Here is a 13,664-nt window from a genome sequence, read left to right on the forward strand (position 1 = left end):
GAGGGTTTCATGATGTATAAAACTGCCAAAAGTCAGAATTGTATACTCTGAGTGAATACAGTTGATTTCACACCAACTATTTCTCAATAAAGTGATTGAAGAAAGAATTGGGCAGATCTTTTTTAGGTTGAAAGAGTTGCATTTTAGAGCAATGACTCAGAGGTGTCTTCTCTCTCTCTCTCTCTCTCTCTCTCTCGTATCTGGATTGAAGTTTTAATTTTGGCCTAAAAACAGGAAACTACTGAAGGCATAGAGAATATTTATGATATAAAAAATCTCAATGATAAAGTAGACACAAACCTTTTACTGTAATTGTTAGCATAGCAGGTGTGGAGTGAGGATTCACTACCATTAACACTATCATTTAAATTAAGAAAACTTTACTAGTTATTGACAGTGCAGTCATCTGTAATGATTCTTTAATGGGAAGTCATCAGATGAGTTTGAAGAAGTTCCTTATGTGCATTATGTTTTAGACAAGAGGGTGGGTGAAATAGGTGAAAGGGATTAAGAGTACACTTATCATGATGAGCACTGATAACGATGTATGGAAGTGCTGAATCACTATATTGTACACCTGAAACTAATATAACACTGTATGTTATAAACTCTACTGGAATTAAAATAAAAACTTAATAAAAAATCATATAATCTCAAAATTAAAATATTAGCTATATATTATTAAAATGGTTTTGTATATGACTCAACAAACTACAACACTGATTTGTTTATAAGTGGTCCTATAATGCATATCATATTCAAAGAATTACATATACATACATATTTATGCATTTCTGAATCTATTTTGATTCATCATATTAACATGAGAGCTAATATTGTCATTATTATTCAATATATCCCTCCTTTAAGAATTTACACTGTACAGCACATGTATCCTTCTTGAATCAAAAGTAAAAGGGTAAGAGTAATTTCCTAACAGGAGTGAGAATAGAATATACCTGAATGCAATTTCTATACCAACACAGAAATTACTTGACGTCAGGAAAAGGGAATAGGTCAGAATTGAAAAATTATTGTGCATATCTTGCCATGGTGAGGTCTGTTAGCTCAGCCTGAGGATTCTTTCCTGAGTCAGCTGCATGACATTAGACATATATTGTTATAGGTTCAGTGATACATCCGGTGATCTTTCTGGGTGTTCTGATCAAAGATATCCTGGTATGAGCATGCGTGTGTGTGTGTGTGTGTGTGTGTGTGAGAGAGAGAGAGAGAGAGACAGAGACAGAGACAGAGATAGAGACTGAGACACTATGTAAATGTTTGTATATATGTGCATGCGTGTCCGATGGTGGTTGTGGGGTGCAGCACATGGTGAATATAGAGGAACATTGTTCTCCCATGGCAGTCAGCTCTATTGTTAGGGTCTTTTTTTTTTCTCAGTTTGATAAAGGATTACTAATATCATTGGATGAAGATTTAAAAAGTTAGGATCCTCTCTCATTTCAGGTTTATTCCAGTGTGTTACTTGAGGGTATCTGCATTTTATTCATAGGGAGGGTTAGTAAACTGTGCCTCTTTCAACCTAAACATGTTTCTGCTTCATCTCAGGAGACACAAGACACAGCGAGTCCTGTATTTTCCCTAGTGATCTGCATTTTTTAAAATGTGGTTGAAGAGATGACATTTGTTAAAATATAAGAGAGGATTCTTAGAGAAAGACATGGGTAGAGAGATGAATAGATACAGCATTTGATGATTAGATAACTATTTTGCATTTAATTGGGGAATGGGCTCAATGGGTGATGGGTATTAAGGAGGGCACTTGTGATGATCAGTTACTGACTTCTACTCCTGAAACCAATATTACACTGTATGTTGGCTAGTTAAAATGTACATTAAAAAATAGCACTAAACAGAAAAAAAATAATTGGGGCTTCTTTTGCCTTTTTGATCATTTTACAATCTTTTCCCTTAGTTTTCTGCGGAGAGAAAGGTAAAGACGGAAATAACAAAGTAGTAAGTGTTTCTCAAGCTCTGTCTATGAAAATGAAAACGGATATGCTTGGAGAGTTGGAGACATCATGGCACAGAGGGAAGACAGAGGGGCAGAGAAAGTTAGTGTCTTCTTCTCTCAGACGTAACATGAATAGTGTTGAGAGCAGGAGGAAAAGACAAATCTGATGTGGATTTAACAAACATGAAATTTACATAATTCAATCATTCAAGTGACTCTATGGTGGAGATTATCTTATACACCCCATTTTTCAGGAGGAAATAACAATGCGGAGATGCTATGTAACTTACCCGAAGCTACAGGGGCAAAAACAGAATTTGAAAGCTCTGTCTGACACCTGAGCTTATTTTCTTAACTCTTACTGATGAACTATTCTTACCCTTATATTTCCTTCCTCATTATGAGGTAGCATTTTCTCCAGCACAGATGCTCAAACATTAGAGTCATTATTCACTTCTAGGTCATTCTCATGTGATCAACCAGCAATCAGTATTCAGCTTACTTTACCTTCCATTCTAAAGGTCATCTCTTTCTTCGCTGTCTAATAAGACTCCGTCCATTAAAGCCACCATAACCTCTTGGATGACCACACACTTTCTGGGATTACTGTCTTCTCTCTATGAGTATTTATCTTCCTCAAAGGTAATGGTATGATTTTTGTAAAATGCTAATTTGAATACAACACTGTCTTTCTAAAAATCCTCAATGCTTACCCCCGTATACAGAATAAAGGTCAGCTTCCTTGGCCTGACATATATGTCAGTAAATCTGTATGATTTCCATGAATTTCCCTTTAAGTCTCATGCTTCACTCTTTGTCTTGTGTGTTACAAATCACTTATAAACCACATGAAGTTCACCATAGAGTTATTTTCTTCATTTGCACAGAAAGCTATTTATTTCATTTGGCTTAATGCTATTTGTTTTAAAATGTGCTTAGGAAGTGTTCTGTGACCAAAGAACCACTCACCTTTAGAGACTACACTTTCTTTGTATTTTCCATAAATGTCTTTTTCACTGGACTAATATATGGCAGTGTAGTTCTCTATAGCTATTTCCCCCGTATTTCATGGTGAGCTAGGACTGAAATTATTTATACATAGGGAATTTCATAGGACAAGAAGGCATCAAAATTCAATAATTATCAATGTGATGAATTAACTCTCACTAGCCATATATAACAAAAAATGAATTGTCTTTATTTTTGGTTCAGTTTCATTACAGTTATCTTGTGAAAGGGAGGATTTGCAAGAATAATTGATCTAAGTCAGAGAAACCATTAACTAAGTGTTCCACTCACTCAGTTCTTACACAGTTGAGTGACTCACGTGTCACCCTTAGGGTGACCTTATATCATAAGGTTATCTACCAATTATACACATTATGTAATTATACACATTATATAATATTTGTTACTGAATAAAAAGGAAAATAAATCCTAACATCATCCTTAGAGAGCCAGCAGTAAATTTGGAATATATTTTCCTTAAAATCAAATTACATGGCAATCATTGTCCTTACTCAAATGAAGGTGAAGTATGGAGAAAGCTCTTCCACCCAAAATCAACAGCTAGGCAAAATATAGACCAAATGTATTCTTCAGCTATAGGTACAAGGGATTCAAATAAATAAACTTTCTAAAATTGAGAATTTCAAAATCATTGGGTGCATTGCTTGCATCGATGCCTCCCAGACTGCCATAATACCCATGTCTTTCAATTATGTCACTGTTAAGATAGAATTAAGTAAAAGTATTTTTTTCCCCAGAATCTTTCTCAGAGCTTCTTTGACATCTTTGTTTCTCAGAGAGTAAATCAAAGGATTCAGCATGGGAGTGACTAGGGTGTAACACAACGAGGCCACTTTACTCAGCTCAGGAAATCTGTCAGGAGTGAGATACATAAAAAACACAGCACCGTACAGCACACTCACGACTCCCAGGTGTGAGCTGCAAGTGGAGAACGCTTTCTTACGTCCCTCAGAGGAGCGTATCTTGAGAACTGTGGACACAATATACAAGTAAGAAATAATAATAACTATGATGGTAGGCAAGATGATGATGCTCGATAAGAAAAAGGAAATCATCCTATAGATGAAGAAGTCAGAACAAGATATCCTCTCAAGTGGGCGAGTGTCACAGTAAAAGTGGTCAATGGACCGAGAGCCACAAAAGGACAGAGTAAATACCATGCTTGTCTGAAGAACCGAGCTAATGCAGCCACAGATATAAGAACCAGCCACCAACTGAATGCAAAGACGTGTTGACATCTGGGAAGAGTAGAGGAGTGGGTTGCAAATGGCAATGAAGCGGTCATAGGCCATAGCTGCCAGGAGAAATCCCTCCGCCACGATGAAGAGGGCAAAGAGAAAGAGCTGGGTCACACAGCCTGCAAAAGAGATGGACTTGCTCTCAGACCAGAAGTTGATCATGGCCTTGGGTGCAATAACAGACGAATAGAAGAGATCAATGAAGGACAGGTTGCCTAGGAAGAAATACATCGGTGTGTTCAGCCGGGGATCAGTCATAATAATGGTCATCATCCCAACATTCCCTAGGAGGATCATGGCATACACAAGCAGAAAGATCAGGAAGAGGAGAATGTGGAGCTCAGGGCGGACCCTGAAGCCTACAAGGATGAAGTCAGTCACTTCCGAGTGATTGTCTGTTCCCCTGTCACCCATGGCAGAAACCTGCTGAAAGGGACAAGGAAAAATGAACAAATGAAACCTGTGCTTTGTTTCTAGTGACACAAATACTTTCTTAAGTGTGGAAAAAATTAGTTATATCTTAATTAAATATTGTATATGAAACCATGTTAATGTCATGAAGAATCAGGAATTTGGATTAGATAATAGGAGATCCATGAGACTGTTTTTCTGTTGAGCAGTGAAAGAAGTTAATGGGTTATTGTATTTTAGGTCATAATTTTGCTGAGTATTCACCAAGAAAGTAACATAATATGTGGTCTAAAATTCATCACTTTTTGAATTTCTATTCCTAATATATTCATTGTTAAATAATTAGCTTTACCTAAAGTAAAAATGTAACCTAAAATGCAGGGAATACATATAATCTGTATGATAGTGCTATAGCCATCATGATTCACTGTCCGTATCTGAATCATTAAAAGACAGTACAAAATATATTTAGAAATATGTTTACCTTCTTTTATGTACAATCTTTGGTTTCCATTATTACTGTGCCATCTCTAAAAATGGAATAAAAATCATAAGTTATTGGTATGTTAAAATTAATAACATCAAAATAATCACTAAACCTAGATATCATTTTCTAATGCTCTTTCCAAATCTATGTTCATTTTCTCAGGTCAAGGATATTCCTCCCAAATAGATGCATTTTTATTGCCTTGTTATATATATTTTACTTCCATTAGTAGGTGTGTGAATCACACAGATTCACTTAGCCATTTTCTTTTAAGCAGAGAAGAAGCTGATAAACATTCTAATCCTCACATGACAGTGAATAACTTCTATCAAAGCTGTGTCAATTCAAGGGATGTCACTCTTTAGTCAGGACAAGCCAATTAAGGAATATATATTAAAGGAGAGTTCCTTTCTTATATTCTATTATGCCTTATATATCTTAAAATGAGGACAATGGGATGACCATGGATATTTGAGGACCATAATAACCTTCGGTCTCCAGAGTCCATGATCACTTGGTAGAATATCAACAGTACTTACTTTACTTCTGATACCTTTCTTCAGGAGTTTTCCACATTGAGGTTTTGTTCATCCTCTGTGATGGATTCCACTGGGAGAGGAGCAATCATAAAGTCAATTATGGAGACAGAAGTGCAGGCTCAAGGGCTGTTGTCCATGAGGACTGCAGTAACCTCAGACATAAGCAAATAATCTAATAATAGTCCATATATGAGGAGCTTTTCTTCTCTGGTTGTGTGTATCCTTTGGGAAATTTCTCTGGACTTTATTTTCTTCATTGACAAGGAAAGACGTTCTGGTAATTATCATAGCATAGATATTGGTAAGCATAAGGAAACAGATTTAAATGTTTGTGATATATAAGTTTAAAACGAATGAATATATTAAATCATCACAAATTACATTTGCTATGCTTTAAAAAAGATAGAAGTTAACTCCAAATTATGATTTACCTGTTTTTCCTGATGTCGATGTGTTTCATGCCATGACAAATGCCCTCTAAGTCACAAAGTCAGATAATGTTTTGCTAATCTAAGCTTTCTTATGTGTAAGTACTAAATATTTTGAAAATATAGTGGAAGAAATGATAATTTAAAAAATATTCTAAGCATTCTTAGCTTGAAATTGGATAAGAGATCATGATCTGTATTTAAAAATCCTCAATAATTATGTGTGGCTAAAAGACTACAGTAAAACCAAAGACATAATACTCTATTTAATGAAACAGTGTATTATAATTATGCAAATGCCATTTTCCCCTGAAGATTTCCATAATTTAATTATAATTGCACTTTTAGAAAATCTTTTTTATTTAAAAATTATTTCTAGAATTACCTGGATTTTTTTTAGTGTGTACATAGCAAAACATATGGGCCTGACGCTTTCCTTCATTATAATGCAGCATTAGTAAAAGTTTGGTAAGTGTAGGAAGAGTAAATAGTTTAAGTATCTTAAACTGGAAATTATTAATGAAGGTGAATTGAGGCCTGTGAAGTTTGGAAAGGCTGGAGGAATTTCTGGGTGACACTCTAATAATGACCCTTAGAGCAATATAATAAGATTCACAAAGATAGGCTACCATCGGAGATACAATTTAAAAACACAGAACCTTAACTGTGGTCCAGAGATCAGATACATGGAAAAAAAAGATGTCACTGCTTCCTCATCCATCAAAATAGCTTCTCTAAGGAAGTTGGGGACTCAACAATGCTGCAGAAAATAGCCCATATGTACCCACAACCTTCCTAAGGTGACATTTCCATGGTAGAAAATGTTGAAATTGTCTACCAAATTCTGAGTTTGTGTGGGTCTCATTGGTAGAACAAAATCTGTGCCAGGAACCATAGTATTAGGAGACATTTGAACTTTCCAACACCTCCAAGGGGAAAGCACATGTGGTAGAGCTTCGCTATCCAATTGATCAAATGTACCAGAATCCAATTCCTGAAACTGCCCACGATGGCATTAGCAATAAAAACATGCTAGTGCTCAAAATACATAAGAACACTTACTGCCATTCACTAGTCTGATGGGACATAAAGAAACCCTCCACAGATTCAACAATTGAAATCATTCAGTGTGTGTTCTTTGATGATGGTCAGCTTAATATAGAAATCAGTTAACTATTAGATAATTAGTTGAGAAGGGTCTAATGGCATGGACATTAAAGATACTCCCTAAAACTCAATAGATCAAAAAGAACTCAAATTAAATTTTGACTAACTTTGAACTAAATAGTGCATTATGTTATGTCTAAACTTTTGCAATTCAGTGAATGAAGTACTTAGAGGGATATATACAAAGCAATATAGGTAAAGACTATAAACAAGAAAAACAGGAACAACTGGATTAATCTTCTATTTTAATATAGTGAAAGAGAACATAGCAAGTCAAAAAATGAGAGTAAAATTTACAGGTGAAAAAAATCATGAAACAGAAAAATATCGATAGTATAGGATATTCACATGGCTTAACATTTTTTTTCTACTGGCTATTTTAGTATGTCTTATTAAGTTTTTAATTTTAATTCCAGTATAGTTAACATACATGTCATATTAGTCTCAGGTGTACAATATAGTGATTCTTCAATCGTGTACCTTATTCAATGCTTATCATGATAAGTATACTCTCTAATCCCCTTCCTTTATTTCCAGGATCTCTCCAGTCAGCCCCCCCTCCTCCCCTCTGGTAACCATCAGTTTGTTCTCTGGAATTAAGAGTTTGCTTCTTGGTTTCTCTCTCTCTGTGTCTCTTTCCTTTTTCCTTTGCTATTTGTTTTTGTTTCCTTAATTTCACATATAAACGAAATCATATGGTATTTGTCTTTCTCTGACTGAGTCATCTTGCTATCTCCATTATCCTCTCTAGCTCCGTTGATGTCATTGCAAATGGCAAGATCTCATTCTTTTTTATGGCTGCATAATACTCCATTGTATATTTAGACCACATCTTGTTAATCCATTCATCTATCGATGGACACTTGGGCCACTCCATAGTTTGGCTGTTGTAAATAATGCTGCAATATACATAGGGTGTGTGTATCCCTTTGAATTAATGTTTTTGTATTTTTGAGTAAATACCCAGTAGTGTGACTATCAGATCAGAGTGTAGTTCTATTTTTAACTCTTTGAGGGAATTCCATACTCTTTTCCATAGAGGCTGCACCAGCGTGCGTTCCCACCAACAGTGCATGAAGGTCCCTTCATGGAGAACTGCATCCTCACCCACATTTAGCCATTCTGACAGGTGTGAGATGATCACATGGCTTAACATTGATTCTCAGAAAGACTAGTAAGATGTATAAAACCCTAACCAAGATAACAGTGGAAAAACAGCAACATTAAATCACAAGTATCAGGAAAGAAAACTGGATAGCACTACAGACAGATACTCCTGATATTAAAAAATATATACAGTTGACCCCTGAATAACATGGACTTGAGCTGCATGGGTCCACTTCCATGCACATTTTTTTTCAACAAATACAGTACAGTGCTGTAGATGTACTGTCCCTTCCTTATGATTTTCTTAATAACATTTTCTTTTCTCTAGCTTACTTAATTGTAAGAAAACAGCATATAATACATATAACACACAAAATGTATGTTAATCAACTGTTTAGGTTATTAGTAAGTCTCTGGTTGTCAGTAAGCTATTAGCAGTTTCATTTTTAGGGAGTCATGAGTTATATGCAGATTTTCGACTACATAGGAGTTCTATGTTCCCGACTCCTGGTCAAGGGTTCAACTGCATAATAAACAATATTTTTACCAAAAATTAAGGATTTTAAAATAAAAAAAATTGAAGAGATCAGGGTGATGTATGAAGGAGAAATATACATTTTAAAATGTCTACTAAAACAATTAAATTTTTATTAACAATTTTCCCATGAACAAAGATTCTCTTGTAATTGGCTCCACTAGTGTTTACTACTAAACATTTAAGAAAGAAACAAGACCATTGTTACAAACCCAAGAAGGATCATAAAGGCAATATTTCCTAGCTGTATTTATGAGTCTCTCATAGTTATAATTTAGAAATTAAAATACAAATTATAGGTGTGTCTATCTCATAAATTTCACTCCAAAACCCTTAAACAAAAATAAACAAATAAAATATATCAATATATAAAGAATAGTAAACTCTCACTGCAATGTCTATTGACACTACAAATATAAATGTCTTTTAGGATTTAAAAAATAATGAATTTAAGGTATTTACACATCTAGTCCTTTTTTGTGAATTTTTATACAGGAAAATTATTAAACACCTGTTATGGAACATATTAATTAACTGAATATTGCATTGGTTAAATGAAAAAGAAATATATCAAGGGACAAAATAACCTGTACAAAAATAAACATATATATTGATATATATGTGTAAATAAGCCTATCTGTCTATCTATGTTCAAATAACTCTTGATTCTGTGTTTTTTACATTTGTTTATTTATTTTGAGAGAGGGAAAGAGAGAATGTCAGCAGAGGAGGAGCGGAGAGAGAGGTAGAGAGAATCCCAAGCCAGCTCTGCGTTATCTGTGCAGAGCCCGATGTGGGGCTCAAACTCACAAACTCATGACCTGAGCCCAGGTCAGGAGTTGGACACTTAAGTGAGTCACCTAGATGCCCCTATTTAATAAACTTTTGAAGTAGGTGCCAAGGGAATTCAATGACAACACATTATTTTTCTACAATTGGTCCTAGAAAAATGGGCTTCTCTAAGCAAAAGTCTGAAGCCTACATGTTTCACGAAGTACAAAAGACAACTCAAAACAACTTCTTCCTAAATATGAAACCTGAAGTTTTATAATTTCCATCAACTGGTGAATCTGTATGTCTGTACAGTGACCTACTACTCCAGCAAACAAGGAATAAGCCAATGACATATACAAGTACATGGATGAATCTTAAAAGTATTATTCAAGGTGAAAAAAGGGACACTCAAAACTACCAACTATATGATTCTTGTTCTGTGACAATAGCAAATAAAACCATAGGACAATGTGGATTTTTCAAGGGCTGTGGGTGAGGGGTAGGGATTGACTACAAAAATACATAAGGAAATGTTTTGGAGTCATGAAGATATTATTTATTTTGACTTGTCAAATTTATAAAAGCATGAAGCAGAAATTTACTGTTCGCAATTTAAAACCCTAAACCTGACCAAAACCCCCCAGGAAACAAAACAAAACCATAGTGTAATTTGGGTGGTGCGAAAAGTCAGTATAGTTGATGTGTCTTTTGAGATCTATATTTTTGGGGACAGAAAAACTGGGAGTTTCTGTTTTAGTCTGGTGTTTGCTGTGTTAGCCTGGGAAGTGGATGGATGTATATTGTTTTTAGTTATTTTAATTAATTTATTAATTAATTAATTTTTAAAATTAATTTATTTTTTTAATTTATATTTTATTTTTTAAAATTTATATCCAAATTAGTTAGCATATAGTGCCACAATGATTTCAGGAGTAGATTCCTTAATGCCCCTTACCCATTTAGCCCATCCCCCCTCCCACAACACCTCCAGTAACCCTCTGTTTGTTCTCCATATTTATGAGTCTCTTCTGTTTTGTCCCCCTCCCTGTTTTTATATTATCTTTGTTTCCCTTCCCTTATGTTCATCTGTTTTGTCTCGTTAAGTCCTCATATAAGTGAAGCCAGATGATTTTTGTCTTTCTCTGACTGACTTATTTCACTTAGCATAATACCCTCTAGTTCCATCCATGTAGTTGCAAATGGCAAGATTTCATTCTTTTTGATTGCTGAGTAATACTCCATTATATATATATGTATATATAATGTGTATACACACACATATATATGTGTGTATATATATATCACATCTTCTTTATCCATTCATCCATCGATGGACATTTGGGCTCTTTCCATACTTTGGCTATTGTTGATAGTGCTGCTATAAACATTGGGGTGCATGTGTCCCTTTGAGTCAGCACACCTGTATCCCGTGGATAAATGCCTAGTAGTGCAATGGTGGGTCATAGGGTAGTTCTATTTTTAGTTTTTCGAGGAACCTCCATACTGTTTTCCAGAGTGGCTGCACCAGCTTGCATTCCCATAGTTTTTAGTGATTTTACTCAACGTTTATTTTTTAATTTTTGGGACAGAGAGAGACAGAGCATGAACGGGGGAAGGGCAGAGAGAGAGGGAGACACAGAATGGGAAACAGGCTCCAGTCTCTGAGCCATCAGCCCAGAGCCTGACGCGGGGCTCGAACTCACGGACCACGAGATCATGACCTGGCTGAAGTCGGACGCTTAACCGACTGCGCCACCCAGGCGCCCCTGTTTTTAGTGATTTTAAATTGACATCACTGACTTCATATGCTCTTCTATATGTAGGACACATTTAACAATGAAAACAACACAAATAACGTAAGAATTTTATCATAAATTGTCAATATTTCCATTTTATCCAGATTATCTAATCTCAGATCTATTATATTTTTGATAAAAATGTCAAATGGTAAATTAATCTTTGCAGTGCGTTACATGGTTTATTTTCAGATTATTTTTAGATATAACGAATTAAAAATTGTAAAGTTACTGTTTTTCACCTATGAGTGTGAGTGCTTCTTTTGGCTGTAGAAAGCTAACTTTGAGATCAAGCTCTCCACTTCTGAACCAGACACCTGTTGGAATTTAATTGCTGTCCCCTCGAAGCCCTTGCAATACTGTATTATTACAGAGACATAATAGTACCATTGGGTTGGTGGTTAAGGGGTGGCGAACATAGGAAAGGCAAGCCTGATTTTACTTACCTGAAACACAGCAATGATGATAAGATGCCTGTGAGGATGAAATGTGATAATACATATGCAGTGATCAAACAGGTATAAATGCTCTCTGCTTTGTTAACATTCAATGTATGGAATTTATTGTGACTGATACCAAAGGAGAGTTTGGATTAGTGTCTCATGCTTCGGCCTAGGGTTTTCTTGGTTATTGCTATCAAACTAAAAATGAAACTTCTGAAGTGCTATTTCATGAGTAATACTGTCCCTTATATAGTTACGAAGTTGACTACATAATATTGTTCCAAGGCTTATGATGTGCCCAGATCATGTAATTTGTAGGTGACTTTAGCCTCCAGGATGGACACTGATTTTTATGAGTGTATGGAAGACTTTTTCAGTACATAATAGGTTAATTCCTTGCTCGGTATTTTAAAGAAATCAGGAAGCAGCAACATAAGGAATGAAACAATCCTGGGTAAAGGCCTCTGTCCCTGATAGCTCCTTCTCTCTACTTCCCATTTTCTCCTATTAGTTCTGAGATCAATGCTGTTTTCAAGCATGTCCTCCATATTAATTTAAAGTATTATTTTTTAGGGCGGCTCAACAAGTGACTGTAATGACAGTCTCAAATGTACAGAGAGACTTCATGGGACTCAGTCTTTAGAAGAATAATAAATTCAACCCCAAATATGGCAAAGAACTAGTATTAAAGAGATATTTTATGTATTTAAATTCATTCCACAACATTCCTCGCTTGATATCATAATGTTTTTTTTTAACTTTATCTTTTTCTAAATTTTTAAAAATATTTAAAAATATTTGAGACAGAGAGAGAGAAAGCATGAATGGGGGGAGGGTCAGAGAGAGAGGGAGACACAGAATCTGAAACAGGTTCCAGGCTCTGAGCTGTCAGCACAGAGCCCGACACAGGGCTCAAACTCACGGACCGCGAGATCATGACCTGAGCAGGAGTCAGACGCTCAACCGACTGAGCCACCCAGGCGCCCCGATATCATGTTTTTGAAATCCTTGCACGTAGTATTTCTTCTTACTGTTTCATCCTAAAATGGAGCATGACAGCAGTTGGCCTTCTTTCATTGTTTCTCTGCACCACCTGTCTACTCTCCTTGCATTTCCTGTCTTCACTGCAAAGCTCACAAGTTGTGTCTCTTAAACCCGATTCCTGGATGTCATTGCTTCCTCTATTTTCTTCCTATAGGCTTGCATTTTTTGCTTCACTCTTACCTCAAGACAATGTCAAGTTTCTTGAAAATGCATCATTAGATGTCTTTTTACATTCCCAGTACTAATATCTTAGATATGGATCTTACCTTTTTTGTTTGTTTTAACCATGGCAGACCCTGACTTCCTTCAATCTATTTTATGCATTGCAATCAGAGTTATTTTCTTGTCTGCTAACATTCTTCAATGACTACTTGTTACTATAGTACAAAAATCCAAGTTGATACTTGGAAACACTTTTAGGGATTAATTTTGAAATTCAGAATGACAATTTTTGATGTTAGACTTCAGTGTGGGGTAAGGATGGCATTTTTGTGACCACTATGATCATGCTAATGAGTGACTCACAGTATATACAGATGAGTCATTCATGTCCTTATTTAGAAGCTAGGCATCTGTTGTATTAAAATCTTTAATTCATCTGAAAAATACATGCATGTGCTGTCTCTGTTCTTCCTCACTTGACAGACAGCTGCATTTCCTTGTGTAGTGCCTCCCAGGTCCCAGAGACACG

The 13,664-nt window shown here is 35.5% G+C and overlaps 1 protein-coding gene across 1 annotated transcript; it reads right to left on the reverse strand.

The window, feature by feature from the left end:
- Window positions 1-3,693: 3,693 nt before the first annotated feature.
- On the reverse strand, window positions 3,694-4,671 carry LOC122473625 (olfactory receptor 9K2-like). Its single transcript, XM_043564267.1, has one exon. The coding sequence runs from the start codon at window positions 4,654-4,656 to the stop codon at window positions 3,694-3,696; it is 963 nt and encodes a 320-aa protein (XP_043420202.1). The 5' UTR covers window positions 4,657-4,671.
- Window positions 4,672-13,664: the final 8,993 nt, after the last annotated feature.

The sequence above is a fragment of the Prionailurus bengalensis genome, chromosome B4 (assembly GCF_016509475.1).
Source record: "Prionailurus bengalensis isolate Pbe53 chromosome B4, Fcat_Pben_1.1_paternal_pri, whole genome shotgun sequence".
Lineage (NCBI taxonomy): Eukaryota > Metazoa > Chordata > Mammalia > Carnivora > Felidae > Prionailurus > Prionailurus bengalensis.

What these genes read in the sequence shown, in the direction of transcription:
- LOC122473625 (XM_043564267.1), bottom strand. Translation starts at nt 4,656, where the DNA reads ATGGGTGACAGGGGAACAGACAATCACTCGGAAGTGACTGACTTCATC.